The sequence below is a fragment of the Melopsittacus undulatus genome, chromosome 3, assembly GCF_012275295.1.
Source record: "Melopsittacus undulatus isolate bMelUnd1 chromosome 3, bMelUnd1.mat.Z, whole genome shotgun sequence".
Classification (NCBI taxonomy): domain Eukaryota; kingdom Metazoa; phylum Chordata; class Aves; order Psittaciformes; family Psittaculidae; genus Melopsittacus; species Melopsittacus undulatus.
This window is the reverse complement of record NC_047529.1, coordinates 20,097,253-20,119,399: the sequence shown is the minus strand read 5'-3', so window position 1 is coordinate 20,119,399 and position 22,147 is coordinate 20,097,253. Positions and strand designations below refer to the sequence as shown.

Here is a 22,147-nt window from a genome sequence, read left to right as displayed (position 1 = left end):
TAATACAAACGCATCTATCTCCTGAATTGTAGTTTAAAAAAGGAGCCAGGTTAAAACCCAGGATGGACAGGGCTTTGAGCCAACCTGGTCTAGTGGCAGGTGTCCTTGCCCATGGCAGGGGTTTTAGAAGTAGGTTATCTTTAAGCTCCCTTCCAGCTCAAACCATTCCATGATTCTATGAAGCTCAGCAAAAGGAAGAGCTGTTTTCAGAAACAGAAAGTCAGTGCTGAACCACAGGAGTCTGTACACTTTAAAAATCTTCTGGAAAGGTTAACTTCGTTGCTTTTATTGCTTACATTGCCTGTGCATATAAAGACCCCAACTTGACAACCAATAATCTGAAGACGAAAGTCAAACTAAGTATCAAATTCCTCCATAATTCCTAAAGTGCAAAAGCCATTACTATTTTTTAAGCCCTTCACTCACTTCTTTCCAAATTTTTTCCTCTAGTTTTGAGGTATCATATTCCCGCAGCATATCAAACTCCAGCCAGGGTTTGCTCCACTTCTCCGCTTCCTTCATTTTTTCCTCAGGTAGCTCAAACTTTATTCCTTTTATGTTGAATTGTGGCCTTTCCCACCGTTTTGACCATGGCTTAGGTTTCATTCGTACCTGCAGCTAGGATGAAAGATTAACAAATAAACAAATTTTAAAACAACCAGAAGGTATTAATCACAATTTTGACTGTGAGTTTAGCAAAAGGTGAGACAACCGCTGCTCTAACAAGGAAATAAGAGAAAACAGATCAGTTTATCAGTGTTATGGAACTACTACTTTGTTAGCCAAAAGGGAATTTTCTGTGTCTACATAACCATTGTCATGGTATCTTGTTAAAAATTTTAATTAACTGTCTTGATTAATTATACAGTCTTTAAATTGACACATTGACTAAAGTTAAATCATCTTTTAAAGTTCTGCTCCTTATTAAGCAAAAAGAAGAGTAGCCTACTGCAAAGGGAGGAATGATTGCTCTAAGCTACTGAATTATCAGACAACATTCTAACAGGCTCTGCTGGTTCCCAGCTTTTCTCCCAGATGCAGATTTTAGCTGTCTCTTCCCATCTTACCTTCCTTCTGGGTACCTTGCACTCCCAAATCCATAACCACATTACTGCTAATGTTTCTGTAAGAAAGAGCTTTCCCCTCTGAACAGTGTAATATAGAGGCACGTGGAAGCCACCACTCCATGAGTATCTTCAAAACGTAACTATGGAGCATGGCAGGTATTTACATTTTCTACATTTCATCACTACAGAAATAGCATAAAGACTTGCCTTATTTTGCCACTCTGGTAAACTAAAGTAGCACAGAGCTGGTTAACAGCCTGCCAGTGTATCAGTCAGATATGAAAGTTACCTAAGTGATCCTCCACTTTCCCTCTGAAACACATGGCTCTTACCTTGTTTACAGGGATTTCTTCATGGGCTAAACGAGACACAGGTTTCATATTCACATCAAATGTACTATATTCAGGGAGAGCATCTCGCAGGTACATCAGGTTGTCATCCAGCCTCTTCTCCAGCTTCAGAACCTCTATCGACTGGATTCGAGGATTGTACAGTTCATAACGTATTTCAACACCTTGGAGAGAGAAAGTCTGGCTTAATGAATCAAATTCATTAGAAATATTACCACCAAATCGATATTCAGTGTTACACATTCCTGTGTTATTCAAGAACTTCTTTCTACTTATCAGGAAATTAAACATATAGTGCTGTGTGCACATGTGATTGTATATATGACTGTGTCTGCACAGGCAAATACCAATTTCCAAGTCAAGTCTTTGATAACAATGTCTTAAGAGACATGGATAGCTTGAGTTTAAGGAAGATGAGCTTGGTTTTTAAACTACTTCCTTTTGGTTACTATGGTTGGTATTATTTAGCTCACTGTATGTGTAGTGTGTATAAAGAGACACCCACCCCTTTCATATTCTCAAAACATCAATATTTGCACTGCCCCCCATTTGGTTGTAGACCAGAATAAGAACCTGTTCATAAATGCTGCTAATTTGTTGCTTGTTAAACAGTTCACATGTACGTCCCCAGTTCATGCAAATACAGAGCACTCAAACTGGGCTAGTATTTGCGTGGCTAGCAAAAGACTACCCAGGCTCAAGTCTAAGCACAACCATAGTGAATTGCCTTCAGTCTTTCAGAACACAGATCTATAAATCACTAAATATAGACAAAAAATTACTATGCAGTTCCATGCCTTCAATTATAGAGCACATCAACATCACTGTGTATACAGTTCTAAACTTGCACTATCCTTAGTAGATAGGATCATGATTTTACTTTCATCTGCTGTCATCCTCTCCGCACACTAAATTTCTACACCAGGTATTGCTTTACACACACCTCCAACATTTTTTTGGCTTAACTTTTCTAGCATAAGTAGTTGTGGTAGGACAAGGGGGAATGGGTTTAAACTGAAAGAGGGGAGATTTAGATTAGGTATTAGGAACAAGTTCTTCCCTGTGAGGGTGCTGAGGCCCTGGCACAGGTTGCCCAGAGAAGCTGTGGCTGCCCCATCCCTGGCAGTGTTCACGGCCAGGTTGGACGGGACTTGGAGCAACCTGCTCTAGTGAAAGGTATCCCTGCTCACAGAAGGAGGGGTTGGAACTAGATGATCTTCCAACCCAAACCATTCTTTGGTTCCATGATAATTATCATGGTTCAAAACCCACCTTGATCTTCTATAACATTCCGAAGAACAAAGGTAGCACCAAGACCTTTTCCTCCTCTTTGAATGCAGATGCCTACAAACCGGTTGGTTTTGTTATTGGCATATGGATCAGCAGTAGTAACAGCGAGGATGCTGCCTGCCAAAAAACAATCCATGAAAATAAGTAAGACTGTTCAAATAAATACATACCAAAATGTGGGAAGAGAGTCAGACAAAGCACATGCCTTCAGTTACGTTCTGAAAATGTTTTATTTTCCATGAAAACTGCCAGAATCAGAATAAACTTCTAACGTGCTCTGAATTAATGTATGTTAAAGTGATTCTGCGGGTTAACTATGAAGCTTCTTCACCTTTGCACCTGCCTCTTTATCATTTACTCTTGACTACCCAAACTGAATAGAAATAATGTATTTTGCTTTCTTGAGCCTTACTGGGAAACCATATGCTAATGTGCCAGGATTGAAAAAACATAAAAGAAATTTATCGGTATTATATTTTTAATGGAAATCAGATGTAAATATGAAATTAAGATGTGAAGTACCATGTATAGGAACACATACTAGTTGATCTAACACACCTGACACTATTTAACAAAATCTGACCACACTTTTTACTCAACCCCACACCATAAAACCCTGATGAGAGTTTTAGTGCTGTTACTGACCGACATAGAACTCAGGGATGTTGAAGACTTTTCTTCTCTGTATCATATCCTTCCTTTCTATATAGTACTTAAAGGGATCTGTTCTTCCTCTGGGAGGTATAAATTCAGGGCTCAGGAACCTAGAAGAAAGTTCAAACTTTTCAAGTATGAACCAAGAGCATTTCCATAAAAAGTACCAGAGAATTTCAAGTATTTGGCCTAAAAATTAGCCACCTGCTAACTACTGATACCAGCTGCATTTCAGAGATACAAACTATAGTTTAGGAAGTTTAGGAAAAATTTTTTTTGTGAGGTTTTGTTGTTGGGGATTTTTTTGTTCACTTATTTCATTCTTTTAAACAATTTTTCAAAAACAGTAACAAATGTTGGTCGTGAATTGACCGAAAGAGCTGAAGTTCAGTTACTGCTGTCACATATAAGGAATAGGTTATGTCACTGTTTAATTGCAATTCATGTGACAGAACACATGAGTTACACATTTAATTACACATTTAATGACTTTATAGTAATCTATACAGAACAATATATTACCAGCTTCTACAAACCAGTTCTACACAAGACACCACATAAATGTTCTTTTGTGTTAGAGAGGCTTAAAGGGACTCTCAAAACTATTTTCTACTCCAATAAATTAAACAATGCCAAGGAATTTCCTCATGCTCTGCAACTCAATTATTCAAGTGCTGAGCTGAAGGCACATATCCTGACATGGTACTGGCCTGGACTGAGGACTGTTTCCAACATACCATTTGGATGTGGTCACTCTGGTTTGCACAGAGACCATTTGGCCTCAGGGCTCGAGAATGAAGCTGGACACATCCAATTCACCAGCACAGATGTACCTTAAAAGTTCTGGATCTGGCCAGAAGTGCCCAACACAGAAAAGGAGGACAAATGCAAACCTGTCTTACAAACCTTACAGGGGCTGTAGGGGGGGAGCAAAGGGCAATGTGTGTTGCAGCACACAGGCTGTGGTTGGTGCTGCTGCCTAAATAACTTCAACCCTACTCATTCTCTTCAAAGCTGCAGTCTTGGGAGAATAAAACATCATTTAAATGTAGCTGCCTGTCCTGGTGCATCACACACTGCATTTCTTACAGGAGCCACACAGACACTTTACTTCTTAAAGATACTTCCATAGGGAGATCTTAAGACAGAGAGGAACTTTTTGCAGTCAGGTTTTTAATACCTTCCCCCTCCTAGGCTGCCTACATGCTACGGGGTGTTTTTGGGGGAGGCAAGAAGGGAAGATGACCAATACAGTACTACCACTCTCCTTCCAGACACAGCACTGCAGTTTTAACCACCATGCTAACTAAAGCAATGTAAACTGGGTGAGGTGAAAATAAAACCACTCAGAACAAGAGATGCATCAGGAGGGCTACCACTGACATCAGGTCCATTTCACAAACAGCAATGTATGTGCTCACAGGTGGTCTCAAGGGCAAGGGCAAAGGCTGACACAGGACCCACGTCCCTGCCACCATGTGGAATACTGAGGAGACGCATGCCTCTAACAGAACTGCACACATTAACACAAATTTGCAAAAGTGGTTATGCTCTACAGTTTTTTCATGTTTCATTGCTTTCAAGAACCCTAGAACACATAATTTTAAGGTGTTTTAAAACATATTTCAACACAAATGGTCTTTATCAGAACTGTGAACATGCTTTCTGTGTAGTAACACCTTGCAGCTTTAAGGAGGTGGTCACACGAATCCCAGCTCCCCCAGAACACTGGCCTGCGGCCGGTATGCAGCAGGACACCCTACCTCCTCTCCTCTTGCTGCTTCTTCTTGTCAACAATGACGGGCTTCGGAGGCGGCTGAAATTTTGCTGGTTTTCCATCGCTGTTCGTTCGACACCCCGAGGAAGAAAAATACCCTGCAAAAGATAAAATAATATTAAACCCCGTGTTTTGAAGTTGACCCTGCCCCAACAGCCCCGCAGTTCCAGACCCCCTCCCGCAGGCCCTGGGCACCCCGTCCGGTCCCGCTTTCCAGCACACTGATGGAAAGAGACAGGGACAGGCACGGACGGACAGAAAGAAGGTAAGGGGCAGGACGGGTGCTCACTGCCGCACAAGTCGACCCGAACCGCGACACTCCGCGGCAACAGCCTCCCACAGGCAGCTGCCATGCCGACTGCGGCCGCTTCCGGCCCGGCGGCGCATGCACGCAGCGCCGCTATGGCGAGCGCGGGCGGACAAACTATCCCCGAGCGAGAAGCGGGGCTGTAGCCTTGGATCTGTCTGCGGCGAAGTGAGGGGCCGGGCTCGCTTCGGCTCCTGTGGAGCTGTCCCACCCTAGCACTTGGCTGCGGGGCGGCCCAGATCCTACCTAGGAGGAGTTTTGGGTGGGGAAAAAGTGTTCAAGGCCAGGTTGGACAGGGCTTTGAGCATCCCGGTCTAGAGGAAGGTGCCCCTGCCCATGGCAGAGGTTGGAACTGGGTGAGCTTTCAAGCCCTTTCCAACCCAAACTATTCCATGACCTAAAAGGAGGGCCAGAGAGCACCCGGCCCAAAATCAGCCATGGAAGGGGAGATGGGCAGGTGCTGTGGTGTTGGGTTGCACTGTTGCAGCTGCCAGTGTGTCACAGAATCATAGAATAGTTAGGGTTGGAAAGGACCTTAAGATCATCTAGTTCCAACCCCCCTGCCATGGGCAGAGACACCTCACACTGGGCTTACCACTGTCAGCAGAAATACAGCACAGGCACACTCATGGCAGTTCTTCTGGACATTGGGGGAATCCAACACAGTTTATTAATGCTGGTTTTATGTGTGCAAGTGTTTATGTGGTATCCAGAAACCAGGTCTTGTGTGGTAGAAAAGCTCAGCTAATATTTTTTTCTAGGCCATTGTTAGCACTATCCGTAATTCAAATGACCTGCAGTCCCAGTGTTTTCACCATTACTGGCTTAGAAATTATGATACACTTTAATGTTATGGAGCTACTTTTAGTATGTATCATGAGGGTAGAGGTGGGGCGGTCATGAGGGATGAGGGGAGATCATGAGGTAAAAGCAGGGGCAGCCATGAGGGGAGATCATGATGGGAGAGGTGGTGTGGTCATGAGGGGAGATTATGAGGGGACAGGAGAGGTGGCCATGAGGGGTGAGGGGGAGAGCAGAGGTGGTCTTGAGGGAAGATCATGAGGAGAGAGGTGGGGTGGTCATGAGGAGAGATCGTGAGGGCACAAGAAGGGCAACCGTGAGGGGAAATTGTGAGGGGACTTGAGGCATGGCCATGACAGGTGAGAGGAGATCATGAGGGCACAGGAGGGGCAGCCATGAGGGATGAGGGGTGATTGTGAGGGAACAGCAGGGGTGGCAATGAGGGAAGATCATGAAGGGAGAGGTGTGGCAGTCATAAGGGGTAAAGGGAGATTGTGAGAAGACAGGAGATGCAGTCATGAAGGATGAGGAGAGATTGTGAGGGGGCAGGAGGGAGAGCCATGAGGGTGAGGGGAAAGCATGAGGGGAGGGCAGGGGCAGCCGTGGAAGAAGATCATGAGGGGAAAGGTGGGGCAGTCGTGAGGGATGAGGGAGATCATGAGGAGACAAGGAGGGGCTGCCATGAGGGGTGAAGGGAGATTGTGAGGAGAGAGCGGGGCAGCCATGAGGGAGTATCATGAGGGGAGAGGTGGGGTGATTATGAGGGGAAATTGTGAGTTGACAGGAGGGGTGGCCATGAGAAGTGAGGGGAGATTGTGGGGTAAGAGCAGAGGCAGCCATGGGTTGTGAGATACCAGGGTAACAGTTGGGCTCGATGATTTGAAAGGCCTTTTCCAACCTAGTTGATTCGATCATTCTATGTGTGTTTCTGCCAGATTTCCTCAGGTATCAGTAGCAGTATGGATTCAATTAGCAGCTACACAGGCAGGAGAAAAGTGAAGCTTAAATGCAGAATGTGGAGCTATAAATAACACTTGTCTAAACTTTGCAGGGATTCACTTCAAAATGTGCCTGACCTCATCAACTAATTAGATCAGTCATGTTGCCTGTGATGTTCACCGAGCCTCTTGTATTGGTGGCAGCTGAATCTGTAGCCTGCCTGAGTCCCTACATTAACAGGAGTTATTTTGCAGTTTGTGATCAGCTCTTCGGTTATTTAACCGTGCTTTAGAAGACGATAGGGTGCGCAGAAGACAAACCGCGGTATTTCCTGGTAATAATCAGGGCATGGATAGGACACAAGAGGGCACTCTGACCCTTAAAATAACAAAAAATTGCCAACGCCGGGGGCACCTCTTGAAGCACAGGCTCCTTCTCAAGCTCTTGTCACTACCTGAACGCTGTTAAAAAGGCAGAGGAATGTATCCCACAGGGATGAGAAATAGAGCATATGGGGTAATTGTGATCACTTCATGGTGATCAGGTCTAGGACACACCTCGCTTCACAGGACATTGGATATGAAGTAAGAAATACCAAAATTGTTACCAGCGTTCGGGCAGGACTCTTGCTCTGACTTGTGTCGAAATTGGCAGGCTACTTCCTGGCTTGAGCTGACTTGCCTATGGGATTCTTGTGTCCCCATGAAGCCAGAGATGCAGTGCTTCAGTCTCAGCATAGATGTGTTCATCAGCCTCTGCACCACCAGGGTAAGGGCTGTCAATATCACCATCTGAAACAGTCTGTACTGCAATCTGAAATCCCGCAGATTTCTTCCTAAACACCTAAGGCCACTTTGCAGCAATCCCAACACAGCTGTCTGTGGAGTAGCAGAAGTTGTGAGGAAGGGAGTGAATTTTCATGCTGCCCAAGGAAACTTGGATATCTTTTTAGAGGAAACACAGCAAAAGATGGTAACACATGCTCTTATTGTTATTATATATCTAAACAGAAAGAGGGTCTGAGCTGCTCTGGAGATGTAGTCTGTTGTGCATCCAGGGTTAAGAAGAGGCAGTTGGATGTCTCCAATTCCAAAAGAAATGGGGCTGGCTCATGGAGGGCCTTTCCCACCTCAACCTCTCTGGGTGTGCAGAAAACCCTTGTGGTTACCTCCTTCATGAATGGGAACAAGCATTGGCTCAATACAGACCTCAAATCTTGCCACAGTTTAGTTTCAGTTGGATTTGGAAATTGAAACATAGCTTTTGATATTTTTTTTTTTTAACCTTACTTTGGCATTTGTTACCTCAGGAGTGAAGCTGCTGACATTTATGCAACAGTGTGGCACAAATGCATCTCTCATCCTCTTGCTTCTGTTTTGTTGGTTTGTACAGTTGTAACATCAGGTACAGAGCCTGGAAGTGATCCCTGCTCACAGAGGCATCACTCAAATGTCAGAGTGGGAGGAAGAAGGTCTATGGGGTGAATTCCCTCAGGCATTTAATATACCCTTATTGGTAGGAGATGTTGGGCTTCTGAGGGTCTTCTGAGGTGCTTTTCCAGTGGAGGAATGGAGGCCTAAGTAAGGTAACTGGAAGGACAAGGACAGGCTCTGGTGTAGAGTAGCTCCACTGCTCCATGGCTTGCATGGTGACATCTTGCTGAGAAAAGCATCCCAGAATCTGCCTTTGTCCTAGCCAAGTTGTGCCCTTTACAGAGCAACCATCAAGTCATTCATGGTTGCTGTAGCCTTATCAGTGGCTGGTGGAACAGACATAGCTCCCTTTGGACAGAGCAGCGATGTATATCACACACTCCAGGAGTATCTGAATCCTTCAGGCTCTCTTGCAAAACCAGGTCAGCATGGGCACAAGGCAGTGCCTGGATTCCTCTGGTTCCTACTTATCTGAGGTATCAAACCAGCTCTATAAACTATGCTATAAAGTTCCGATTATAGTGGATTTTATTAGAATATTTAAACAATCTGGTGGTGGCTCTAGTCTTTCTGGAATCTTCTGTTTAATGAGACATGAGTTGTTAGTTTAATGTGAGTTGATCTTGCTAAAAATTAGTAACTGGAGATATCCCAAACTATTGGTTAAAATAAGCTAAGGTGTCAGACCCTTCTGACTTCAACAGCTGTTCAATAAGGTGGCCACCAAGCATCCACAATTACATATTCTACCTTACTGTAGAGCAAGCAAAGAAGGAGAACTGTTCTTCAGACACATTGTCCTAGCACTGTACTTGGAAAACTGATGGACTAGAAAATCTTCTGCTCACTCTGTCAAAACACCCTCAGGCCTCCATTGTTTTGGAGCATACATCCTGTTGGAGCCACGTGCATGTAGTTAACTCTTCCAGACCAACTGCATGTTCTCTACTTTGAGTGCAATTGCTGGAGGAGTGATCCACATCTACTCCCCTGAGCCTGAGGCTCCTGGAGGGCCTCTGGCAATGGGCATAGCTTCCATGGCAAGTCACCAGTGTGTTATGCACACCTTTTTTTTTCTGTTTCCTTCTCCTTTTGTTGCATTCCAGCCTTGAAGCATACATTGTTATTGTATAACCTTTATGGAAGAAGAAAAAAAAAGAGGTATCAATGATTTCTCTCAGGGTGCAGGAGATACATGAAATATGAACTGGTCTGTTGGCAGCTTTGCCAGTGCCTTGGTAGATACTGGCCCTATGTTCAGAGTCAGAAGTGTCTTTAAATTCCTCTTGGAATCTGTGTAGTTTTCAGATCATGGAGAATTTAAGATGTGACTATCTTTGCAGCTTCTCTTGGGTTTTTGCCCTGTAGAGCGCCTAGCACCCTTAGAGACTACAGAAGGAACAGCAACACTGTCTTACTTTGGCATTCATGAAACACTCCATTCTCCTAATTTTCTGGTTGACTCAAACATTAAAAGGAATTGAATCTAATGTGGAAGCCAGTGTTGAAATGAATCTGAAGTCTGTGTGGAACACAGGTATGGTGTTGCTTCAGAGCTTAAATGAGTCAGACATCATGAGTTTGGAGGGAGATGAAGTGCATGGCAAGGTAAGATTAGGTTCAATAAAGGATGTCAGAGGCACCTTTTTGTTATTTATGTATTTAAGAGGCATTCTTATTATTTGTTCCCTTATGCAGTGAATTCTTGGGTCCTCTTGAATCCTGTGTGGGTTCAGATGCCAACAGGTGTCTGTTTCCCTGAGTTTCTATAGTTTAAGTGATGGAGGGTGACTTTCTGGAGCCATCTTACAGAAAGGTCCACCAGAAACACCATTAAACAGAGAACTCATTGACCAGTCTAGGCAGCATCTTCAGTACTTGCATAAAACTGGAAGACAACTCTTGGGCTAGGAGCATCTACCTCATTGCAGAAATTGGAGGTGCTGTCCTTCAGAAACAGTTTGGAACATCTTGAAAACCTAAAGAGACCACTGAGCTGAATGTCCCCATCTTGTTTCCTGAGATGCTAAATAAATAAATAAATGAAGGGAAAAAAAAAAAAGAAAAGTTATGAAAGAAATCCCATTGATCTTGAAAGGCAAATGTAGTCTGAAGACTGATGCATGAACTCCCAGGTACCTTTACATTTCAGAGTCAATATTTGTTCTTTCTCCATTTATAATCCCATTACTCTCTCCATGTGGGCAGGAGATTTCAGAAGGGGACCATTTGTTCTTGATTAATGCATTAATACTAGTGGTTTATCATAGTAAATTATACCTAATATCACAACCTCCTCATGCAGGAGAAAAGGCAAGACAAAAAATTATGATCAAATTGCTCAAAGTCAGAGCTTCTCATTGTTTTAAACAAACAATCCAACTTCTATACTTCATTACTATATGAACAGTGACTAAACTGAAGAGAAAATGAGATCCAACATACCTCATTTTGCAAAAATGTTTTAGAAATCGTAACGTTGTTTTCCACTACACTGCTTCAACAGCATGCAGTATTATCACATGACGATAGGTGGGAGAGAGAAACTGCTGCTTTGTTTTATACCTGATATATCTAATCCAGCTTCCCCTGGATTCATAGCAAGATTTTCACCTGAGAACTGGGCATTGTGTCTCTGCCTCCTCCTCAACAGAAGCAGCAGCCTCTATGGTCACTGGCTTTCTAAGCCAGATGAAGAAGCCCTCAACTTTTCTAAGTATTCACAAGAAAAAATTCACAAGAAAAAAGAGGCTTATAAAAGGTGGAAGCAAGGACAGGTGGCCTGGGATGAATACAGGGATGTTGTCCGGGTAGTTAGGGACCAAGTTAGGAAAGCTAAGGCCCAATTGGTGTTAAACTTGGCAAGGGATGTTAAAGATAACAAGAAGGGATTTTATAGGTGTGTAGCAGCTAAAAAACAGACTAAGGACAATGTAGGTCCCCTCTGGAAGCTTTCAGGAGAACTGGCTACACAGGACTTGGAGAAGGCTGAGGTTCTGAATGGCTTCTTTGCCTCGGTCTTCATTGGCAAAGGCTCTGACCGCAGCACCCAAGTCTTGGAAGGCGGACGCAGGGACTGTGAAAACTTAGACCTTGGGCCCACTGTACGAGAGGGTCTGGTTTGAGACCATCTTAAGAACCTGAATGTACACAAGTCCATGGGACCTGATGAAATCCATCCGTGGGTCCTGAAGGAGCTGGTGAATGAAGTTGCAAAGCCACTGGCCGTCATATTTGAAAAATCATGGCAGAGAGGTGAAGTTCCTGACGACTGGAAAAAGGGAAATATAACCCCCGTTTTCAAGAAGGGGAAAACGGATGACCCAGGGAATTACAGACCAGTCAGTCTCACCTCTGTGCCTGGCAAAATCTGGGAGCAGATTCTCTTGGAAGGCATGCTAGAGCACATCTAGGTCAGGTGTAAAATCCATCCTCTTATCTAACAAGCATTCCTAGAGAGCTATAGAATATAAAAAAGGAAGGATAGCAGTGGCAAAAAAAAAAAAAATGCCAGTACACACCATCGTACAATTGACAGAGAAATCTTTCCAGGAAGACTGTTAGGAGAGAACAAATGATTTGGGTCAAATGCGAGAACAGTTTCACACTACAAATATAAGAAGACAGTATGCCTGCACAGCAAAATTTCTCAGGGAGCAACATCCAAACAAGCAGGACAGATAAAGCACAGGGGAAAGGAAGGATCCAATTCACAGCTGAGGAACTCTGATCCTTGAAATCCTTGTCTCTTGAAATTCTTATGTTATTCGCAGTGAAGTACAAAGATGAAGTATAAAGGTGACTCCAAATCCCTGTAGTTTTAGTATTGTAGTTAACCCAAGAACATTGTGTGCACAAGGCACCAACTAAACCCAATCAGATATACTCGTTCCAGATAAAAACTGTAGAGTATCCTGTGATACAGAGCATACCATCACTACACTAAAGAGAATGCCAGCTGAGAGAGGTTTTAACACCAATTACTTAGTGCAGACATGAGGAGAAAGTTTTCAGCTTTGTTGTGGGTCACTCTGTAGTCTCCAACTATTTTAATTTTGACATTTTTGCTCATTGGAGGATTTTGCATCATTCTGTACATCTCCCAGTCTTCTAGTGAGATAAGTGCATCACTTGGGGCCTTTGCTCTACACAGAAGTATGTTAAAGCAACATCCCCACTCCTAACCTGTCCTGGTATGAAGCAGAGTCCCCCTGGTTTTATGTTTGTTATGTAAACTGGGGTGATTGAGTGACACAAAATGTGAAAACTTCAAAGGTGTATCAGTCTGAATATTCTGCACAGCTGTTGTGTAACACTGAATATGGAGACAGGGGAAGATCTTATTTGTGAGATACTTGGTGTTGTATTGCAAAAATGCATTATGAGAAGTTCTGTGACTTCAAACTGATGAAAGCAAACAGCGTTTATTTCCGTGAGTAAACCCATCTGTTTCCATAAGGCACTCCTAAGGGAAAGATTAAAAAAAAAACAAAACAGAACAAAAGCTGTACTATGCTGGGAAGCTTTGCTATTTTATGTTTGCAGGTCTGTCCACCCAGTTTAGATGGATTTCCATAGGTCTAAATGCATATATACTTTGTCATTAATTTACATTCATGTACAAGGAAACAATGTGTCCAAATGAAAGAGCTCTAACTGAACTTAAAAATTAAAAGTGCTTAATCTTTTCACATCTCTGACAGTTCCCCCTGGCTGATCTTGAAAAAGTAGTGATCTCAAACATATGACTGAGCTTTGTCCATATGTGAAATGACAGAATGCAATGGAGGTCTTTTGGAGAGTGCTTTGAGATCTTACAGAAAACATGGTAAGTAGTAAGTAATGTTACTAAGATTTAGAAAACAAGACTAGTTCTAGCACACTAGTACAAATAAACCTGCTTGTAACTGTGTAAACAAGCATGGCTTCAAGCCTACATATGGTTCTCTAGCTGAAACCTAATCCTGGTATGGCTCTTTTGCTGACCAGCCCTTCTTCAAGCTTTTGATGGTTTAGTCAGCAAAGTAGACATTAGTGGTGCAGGGTCGGAGACAAAAAGGAAAGCATTACCAAAAATCAGCCCTAAAAGGAAGCAAGATCAGCACGTATGGCGTTAAACTGAGAGTCATCCTAACTGGGTCCATTCCTGATTACCATTTATAAACTGGGTGATGCTGGGATGACAAAATTGAATGACAGATTGCTTCACTGCTCACTCAGTACCTCAGTTTCCCCAGTTGCAGTTGTGCTTAACTGCTTTTAAAGCACTTTGGTAATTTGCATGCATGTTTCAGATATTATAGGTTTATGTGTAGAAGGAGAAGGAAAGGATCTGCAAAAGAGGAGAGTATGGAGGAGAAAGAGCATTCATTTAAGTATCATAGTGAAAAAGGAGGAGTGAGGTACAGTTGTTAAGCATCTTGGACTAAAGCTACACTGTGATTCAGGTACCTAACTTGTAGGTTAGCTTGGGCTGGAGAAGTACCCCAGGAGGTGTGACTGGTTTGTGTGCCTGTTACTGGTTACTGCAGGGGAAGATGAGACGTGCGGATCTCACACCTAGGCTCTGTGTACATAACTACATGCTATGGATGTGTTTGCTTCTTAAGCTGGACATGTAGACCCCATGTGCTTTTTGCCATGATCAGGAAGATATTAAAACCCAGCTCAGACACAAGGCTCTGGGTGTTCCAGAGGGAAGAAGTGTTTTTAAGTACACCCAAATGCTGCATCTGAAAAAAAGAAAAAAACATTGTCCATAGTTACTCTGTGGAGAGGAATAGACAAAATAATCATTCCTCCAAGCTAAGATGTAGTGCTGAGCATCATCAGTACTGGCTTATACCTCCTTGTAGGTGGCTTTGGGGACAAGGCATCCAAGAAATTGTACATAGTCATATGCATTATTACCTATCCCCAGAAGACATATTTGAAGGCATGGCTGGATTTCAAGGGCTGTTACTCCTGAAAATAAAGATCTGTATTGGTGTCCCCTTGATTCATGTTCACCCCATGTGAATACCCATGACAGAAAAACCATCCTTTGTCTGTTCTGCAGTTGGGACAGGTGGTCTCTTTCTGTTTAAAAAACACAGCTGATGTTCCCACAAGCTCTAACGAATAAGGGCATTATGGAGATGGGCTTTAACTGATTTGTCTGCTTCTCAAAGGCTGATGCATATGTATTTATTTGTTTGTTTATCAAGAGCTGCTTTCTGCTTTCTTTTTGGAAAGCATCTTTTCAAAGTTGCTTAAAAACAAAGCCCTCATGTGATACTGACGTAAACTTCCTCCCTACTGGTTTGACTTTATTAACAATAACCTAAAGGACTGCTTGAGCACACTTCCCATGTTTAGCCTTAAACCCTTTGCCACCAGAGTTTTTTTTCTTCCTGGTATACTGAAACAGCCAAACCTAATTACTGTTTAATCAGTAAAATCAACACCTGCTAACAGGGTGGGCTCTTTTCAACAAATAGTGCTTCCCTTTTCCAGAGGGCTGATAAATTTCCAAGGGCCCTATTGTTTCTTTGTCCTGCTGATAAGCAGCTTTGGCTGATAATCTGGTAATGGGTATGATTATCTCATGCCTATAAGGCAAGAGTAGTGAATCTTCCCTTTGGTCAGGGTAGCAGAACTAGGTGAGACAAGAATTATATGTAGCTGCTAGGAAGCAATTGTCCTGTTCTTTTCTCTTAAACTTTAGTCAACTCTGGAAATCATGGGTCAAAGAAGTCTGTCATGTGGGATTAAAGTCTCAGGTGAAATAAAGAGTAAGGCAGCCTGTAGAAGTTCCTGATTTTGATCTTAAGCAGCCCTCTGTGAAAAGGTAAAGTGGCAGGATTGTCTGCAGATAGGAGGGACTGGGTCTATACAGGACCTTAGGATATGTCTGTGCTGTCAGGTCATCCCAGAGCCAACACTCCTTGAGAGGTGACTTATCTGCACCTGTGCTGTGGATCCTTAGTGTGTCAAGAGCTGTTTGTGAGAAGGATGGTTGCTTAGATGCAATTCAGACCAGACCAGCCTCTGCCTCATGTGGTCTGGGCAGATGGATCATGGAAGGGATTCAAGCTCAAACTCAAGATTTCCCACACTACCCTTATCCTCACTGTGGCTGATTGGAACTTGAGCAAGTGGCAATATGGCCAGGAAGAAATGGGGCTGTAAGACTTAAGGTCCCTTTGAGGGGGAGCACACAGATCACCCCAGGACAGATTTCTGGTGGAAACAGTGGCTGTACTATTCATAGCAGCACTCCTGAAAATGTCTTTCACATGTAACTTGACAGACAGCCTGATTTTTGTCTGAGAACAGCTGAAGTGTTAGAAATTTCAGCACAGGAAACTCTTTACAAGTGCACTCTGCTCTGAAAAAGAAACAAGCCAGCCCTTTGGGTTAAAGTCTGTTACATTTGTTTTCAGCAGTAAGGTGAATGTTCTTTGCAAGTTTCACTTAATTCTATGTGCATGAACAGGACAGAGGAGTAAAAACCAGTTGTAGCATTACTTGGGTGTTCCCACTTGGGTTATTTTTGCTGGATAGAAGATGCAGCTTTGTTCAGCAGCTGTATATGTGCCTGGTTCCATCTCCACTTCTCTGACAGCCCCACACAGTACTACTCCATAGATTTGTGTATCTGTATACACAGGCTGCTAAGTGGCTGGTGTTGGCTTTGATGAAAACTTAGATGAAAGCTGTCTCCTGCTCTCTGCACTGACACTCAACCTCTATTCTAGCCTAAATATGTTGGTTATGTACGTTATTTATATGCAAACCTGGGCTGCAGTTAATGCTGATGACCAAAGCCCAGGATCTCCTTCCTGGGACAATGTATGCAGGGAGAACAGGGTCCACTAGTCCAGTTCACCTGTGTGTCCCCAGAGCTCAGCTCAGTCCTTCCAAGTTAGCATGGCTAACTTGATGCTGCTGTGATATGGATGATCAGGCAGCATCAAGTAGCAGCTAAGCTGGATCTTTCCGTGAACTTTGCAGAGTGAGCAGTGCTTGTGTTAACAGCTAAGACCATGCTAGTTTCAGGTTAAAGTAATTGCTACAGAAGGAAACCAGTCTGCTGCGTCTGAACACCACAGATTAAGATTTGCATGAAAATCCTCATGCAGTCTGATGGAGGGCAGAGGGGTCCAGTGGCATAGAGGGAGGCTGGCATGGCTGGATGCTGCCAAAAGGAAGGAGGATTTTGGATATGTGGGCTGACACCAGTCCCATCCTGCAGTGAGGACGGTTTGACCCCTTGGCTTGTGCAAAGTCTCCTCCACTGTAGGATCACTTTCAACAGTGGACACAGCTGAAGAGTTGTCCTGTCACCAGTGTGGCAGGACATGCAGGACACCACTGCTCACACTAATTTCAGCAGCAGCCACAAATACCCATCACTCAAAAAATCCTTGCGAATTCAGGCACTTTGTTTTGGGCTTCCTCCTTTGGAAATACTGCCCATCCTGTCTGTCTGTCTGCCTGCACCAGGCAGACAAGATCCCTGGGTATCTAAAGCCACAGCAGACAGGCTTCTCCAAACCATCTTCCCCCCCCCCCCCTCCCCCGCACCCCCAGATTCACCCCCCCAACATCTTGCAGTGCTGCTGCTGGACAGCTGCACAGTAACAGTCTGCAGCAAATTTGGGTGAAGCGATGGCTTTTAGGACCCTGGGACCTCCGCCAAGCCTCAGGTAGGTCTGGCTCATTCGTCAGACTCCCTCCGCCGGGATTCATTCACTCCCAGGGATGTGTGTGTGTGTGAATGTGTGTGTGTGCTGAGCGCCTTTCCTTCCCCGCTGCTTCTAAGGGATGGGACTAACGCTGTTCTTCGGGCAATGAGGAGTACTGGATTGGGACGGAAAGCACTTTCTTTTTCTCTGGAAGAAAACAAACCTTGAGGATATTTAAGGATGTGCTGCTCAGATGTGTCTCCTACCTCCACCTTCCTCATAGGACTCGTGTGCTTGACAGCTTTCAGCAACTTTGCAAAGACTTCTGCGGACTTCTCAGGTAGGGGAGAAGCACTGATCCTTTCGTACACTGGACGGCTGCTTAACGTGAGAGCTCTTATTACAGTGCTCAGGAGCAGCTCAGGGGAAGTAAATGTGAGCAGATCTGGGTAGTTAAGTGGGGAGTAATTTTAGTCTTTTAAAAATTAGCTGATGAAAAGCATCTTCTGTGAGAGGATGTTGAGTTTGTTAAAAGCCTTTCTCCATAACCCTTCACAAAACTGTTTCAGCAGAGTTAGTCTGAGCAACTTTGGGAACAAGGAAGTGTTACCTTGTGTAAGTTTGTGGCAGGTTTTGTGCTGTGTTTCTTTGTGCAGTGAAAAGAGCTAGGTTAGGAGACTGCGGAACTCTAGGATATAAATTATAGTTAATGTAGCAAGACCCAATTATTTTATAGGGGGCCCCTCTTAACATAAGGCTCCTGAGTGTTGCAAAACCCTCCTGAGCTAAAGATGCTACATGCACAGAATTAATTATATTGAGCCTGTTTTCTTAAGCCAGGAGAAGTGTCTCATTTCTAAATAATTTCTGAATCTCAAACTGTTTACAGCAGTTGTTTTGAGTTGTGTGAAGCAAGTAAATACACAGCACTTTGAAGGTATGAAGTCCCATAGAAGTTTTGTAACTATGTACACTGTGTAAGTCACTTTAAAAGTACGTTTCTCTCTCTCTCTCTTTTTTTTTTTTTTCCTGTGCATATGCGTGTGGATCAGAGAAAGTAACAGATCTCATTTTACTGTTAATCAAGGTTGATTAGTTTGCTGGAAAATGCCTAGTGAGGGTCACTTTGCTTTTGGGATATCAGTTCTAATTTTGGGTCTAAGACTAGTGTGAAGAACTAGGCTGGCATGTTTTTTGGGGGTGTGTTTCAAAACTCTTATAGGCTATAAGAGCTTCCAGTTATAGTTTGTTGATGAAAAACTGCCATTTGCAAAAGCTGAATCTCACCGGTCTTGGGATTCAACACATTACAACCCTGCTGCTCAGTGCCTGGGAGTGCCTGTGTTCCCTGCAAGAGATTTGTGTTAGAAAGGAGGACCCTGTGGTGAAGCTGGGAGAGAGTATATACAGTAGCCTAAAGTCTTAATGTAAATTGAGGGGGTCTGGCTTGCTTGTGATTCAGCCTCCTTTGGAGGCAGATCAGTCCCAGGTGCTGCCATTCAAGGCAGATATGCCTCTGAATGGAAAGGCCTGAGGAATCCTCCTGTTTGTTTCTAGTGGCTTTTTTTATCTCCTTTTGGCAATGAATTTTCTCTGTTCTCCTCCTTACAAACAATTCAATACAGAAGGGGTGAATGGAGTGGATATGACAGGAGCTAAAGCTTCAATAGAGAAAATACTGGTCCTTGTGAAATATAGATAAAATTTATCTATAATCTGGCTATTAGCCAGACCAAATTTCTAAGCATTAAAATGTGCAAGTGTCCCAGAGTCAGAGTACTTTGTATTGTGTGTATACAGCATAGTCAGAGCAGTGGAAGCAAATTGATAAACTTTGTGATGTTGGCAGTTAGGGTGGGCAGATGCTGTCCTCTTAAAAAAATTGGTAAGAAGGTTACTGATAACAAAATCATGTTTTTTGCAACATCTGACTGTACTGTCACACTCTGGGAGAAGGGGAGTATATGTGTATGTGCATGGTGAGGCTGAACTCTGAAGCAGGGTCTCCTCCCTTGAGTTTTCACAACTGTTGAAATCTTCTGCCATATCCAAGCTATGTTTCCTGAAAGCAGGCTTGACAAACGTCCCCGGTCTGGTTGGACTGACTGTACCTTGCAGGACAGGAAACATGGTTTGTTACAGGAAAAAGCTGCACCCAGTGTGTAGCCAGTTGTGTAGCAACTCAGATATGGTTTTGTTAAGTTCAGGAGCTGGGTAGCCGCAAGATGAAGCGGGTAGGAAAAGGTACAGCATTTCCCAGATCACACACTATGCTTCCCCAATACATTTTGCAAAGATTCCATTTGTCTCCCCCAAGTCCTGAAGTGCCTCTGAAAGTGCAGTGGTCCAGATAACACTTCCTACCTGAAGGAACACCTTGTTTGCTACTGCTACCCCTATATATGAGCTGTCAGCTGGCATGATGAATAGAAGGAAGGGTAACCTTTTTGTTTGTTATACAGCCTTTGTAATGGTTTCTGGCCACATATACTTTTTCTGCGCTTCAGGGTGTTCTGGGTTCTTCTCTGGTGTGGCTGGAATTGAGCAGGTGAACATCTTTGGGGAAGCCTTATAGCTTTACCATATACCATCCCACCTAGAGGTGATGCATCCAACACATAAATTGTCTGCATTCCAGTGAGATGAAAGGATTTGTATTGGTTATTGCTGCTGAGGAATGAAAGGCTTGCTGTGATCCCCTAGAGGTTTCTGTAGCAGTTTCACTGCTGCCTACATGCTGCACAGAGATGAGACAGCTTATTGGGATGCAAGGTCTTTTCCAGGCTGCAAATAGCAGTATTGTCTAGAGAGAGCAGCTGATGCTTTTTGGTGAAGAATGTTTGGGTTTTTTTAAACTCAATCCTGTAGACCTTTGTTTAGCAACAAAGCTTCTCTGGCTTCTCAGCTTGCTTCATTTTGGCACTACCAGGGAGGTGCTGCTGTCAGTAAGAGGTCATGGCCTTTTCATGGTGGGCCACGCAGAGTGCATTGATCCAGCCCTGGAAAGAGACAGCTTAGGAATGGCCAGTGAGCTCTAACCAGATCACAAGAAGCACTGATCTGACTCCCACATTGCAGCTATGCAGTAGGACTGGCTGAAAGACTTATCAAGAATTGCACACCTAGCAAGGTCTCACTGCTCCCAGTACTTTCCCACTGGCTGGCTTTTCAGAGTATGTCTCCTGGCTGCAGGAAGATTTCTTTTTCACATAGGCCATAGCAAGGCACCCTGAGAAGGTTCTCAGAAGTGTGGTGAACTGAGTCAGTTATGGGGAAGCCCAGGTAGAACTAGTGAGAATCCCTGTTGTCTTTGCTCCCAGGCTTCTGAGCACATGGTCTCACAATGTGTCTCACTGAACAGCTCAAATGCCACAATGTTAACATGGGGAGTGCATGTCCTGCTGGGGACTGGTGCAATCTGAGATGTTAGAATTAAAATTCCTTTTAAGTGAAGTATTTGAACTATGTGAAGAGTTTTGAAGTTGATTTCTTTAATAGTTCTTTAAACATTGATGTTTGCAGGAGGGTGAGAGAGTGGGAAGGGGGTCTTTGGGAGAGGGAGAGTGGAGTTATCAGGAACTTTGCAGCCACTTCTTAAGAAGGCCTGGACTTTTTCTCTGTGGCTGCTTGTAGTATGGGCTCTTGATCTAATCTCATTCTGTGATCAGTTCTTGTTCTCAGAACTGTTTGAAGGCTTAGGACCTAATGTCTTGATGTGCCACATACCCCTTATGTTCAAGGTGACGCTTGAAGACTGTGATGAGGTGTGGGGAAAGAAGCTGGTCTTTTGAATCTCTGTGCTTTAACTATAAACCCTTAATCCTAATCTCCGTCCCAGCAATGAACTCTCTAAAATCCTTGCTGGTTGATAAAAATTCACCTTTGTTTTAGCCCTTGTGTATTTGTGGTGGGAGCCCAAGACGAAGCAATGTCCTTGCCCTGCCAGAGAAGCTATGCCATAGCTCCTCTGCGTAGGGTTTGCAAGGCAAACCTTTTTTCCATGGCAGTGTTCAGAGCTTGCTCTTTAGAAGGACTAGGTTAATGAAAATGGGGCCAAAATTAGTCTTGGTACTATTTAAAATGCCTAGTCAAAAGCTTCGTCACCAGCTATTGCTCATATCCTGTGTGCTGTCTCTAGCTCAAGCCATGGAGTTCCTGTCCCTGAAGCTAAATCATGAAAATACATGTTGAATTCTGCTCTGCCAGCCAAGGTGACCATGTAATTTCCACCTGCATACCTGCAGGTAATTAGGTTTATGTGATTATGATGCCATGCTCCAATTCTTCTCAATTTTCTCATTCGTTAGCTGATTTCAAGCATGTTGGACAGAAAGGTAGTGGCATCAGACCTATGTGATTGCTGTGAGTTTCATGTTAATGGAGACACACCCTTTCACTACTACTATGGTGCAGGAAAGGTTGTGCTAAGAACTCAACTGTTTGTAAACATCAAGAATCCACTGCAGGGACCTAAGCCAAAAACTTATGGTTTTAGGCATGGAAAGAGCTTTGATGGGATCTCCCACTTTTTCTGACACAGAAGAACCCAGCTGCAGGACGTAAAGCTGTAGGAATAACAGCTCCAGTTGTGCTCGTCCCTCTGGGCCTACTTTAATATTTATGTTTTTTGCACTGTATTTGGCACAAGCTGGATGTGAACAGCACTTTGCTTAAGGGAGCTGATCCGGCATGGAGCCAGATGAATACTGATAATTCCCATTCACACCCTGCAGGTGAGCTCTGGGTAGCTTTTGGGACCTCTCCCTGGAGCCTCTACCTGGCATGAAAGCACAAATAGGTTTTTGTTTTATTTTGCTGCTTTTTTCTATCTTTTCTCAAAAAATGGCAGGTTTCAAGTGA

The 22,147-nt window shown here is 43.7% G+C and overlaps 2 protein-coding genes across 2 annotated transcripts in view; one reads left to right on the top strand and one right to left on the bottom strand.

Annotated features, from left to right (window-relative positions):
* Window positions 1-259: 259 nt before the first annotated feature.
* On the bottom strand, window positions 260-5,518 carry MRPL19 (mitochondrial ribosomal protein L19). Its single transcript, XM_005146437.2, has 6 exons — window positions 5,428-5,518; window positions 5,125-5,236; window positions 3,353-3,471; window positions 2,690-2,824; window positions 1,400-1,581; window positions 260-618 (listed from the first exon to the last, which is right to left on the bottom strand). Exons 1-6 carry the CDS (start codon window positions 5,489-5,491, stop codon window positions 403-405), a joined length of 828 nt encoding a protein of 275 aa, XP_005146494.1. The 5' UTR covers window positions 5,492-5,518; the 3' UTR covers window positions 260-402.
* A 12,009-nt stretch (window positions 5,519-17,527) lies between these two features.
* The window catches only part of LOC101867750 (protein eva-1 homolog A), a 205,476-nt gene continuing 200,856 nt past the window's right edge, over window positions 17,528-22,147 (top strand). Inside the window, exon 1 of the mRNA XM_005146436.3 lies at window positions 17,528-17,627. Coding sequence (XP_005146493.1) covers window positions 17,528-17,627 — 100 coding nt within the window. The remainder of the gene's footprint in view (window positions 17,628-22,147) is intronic.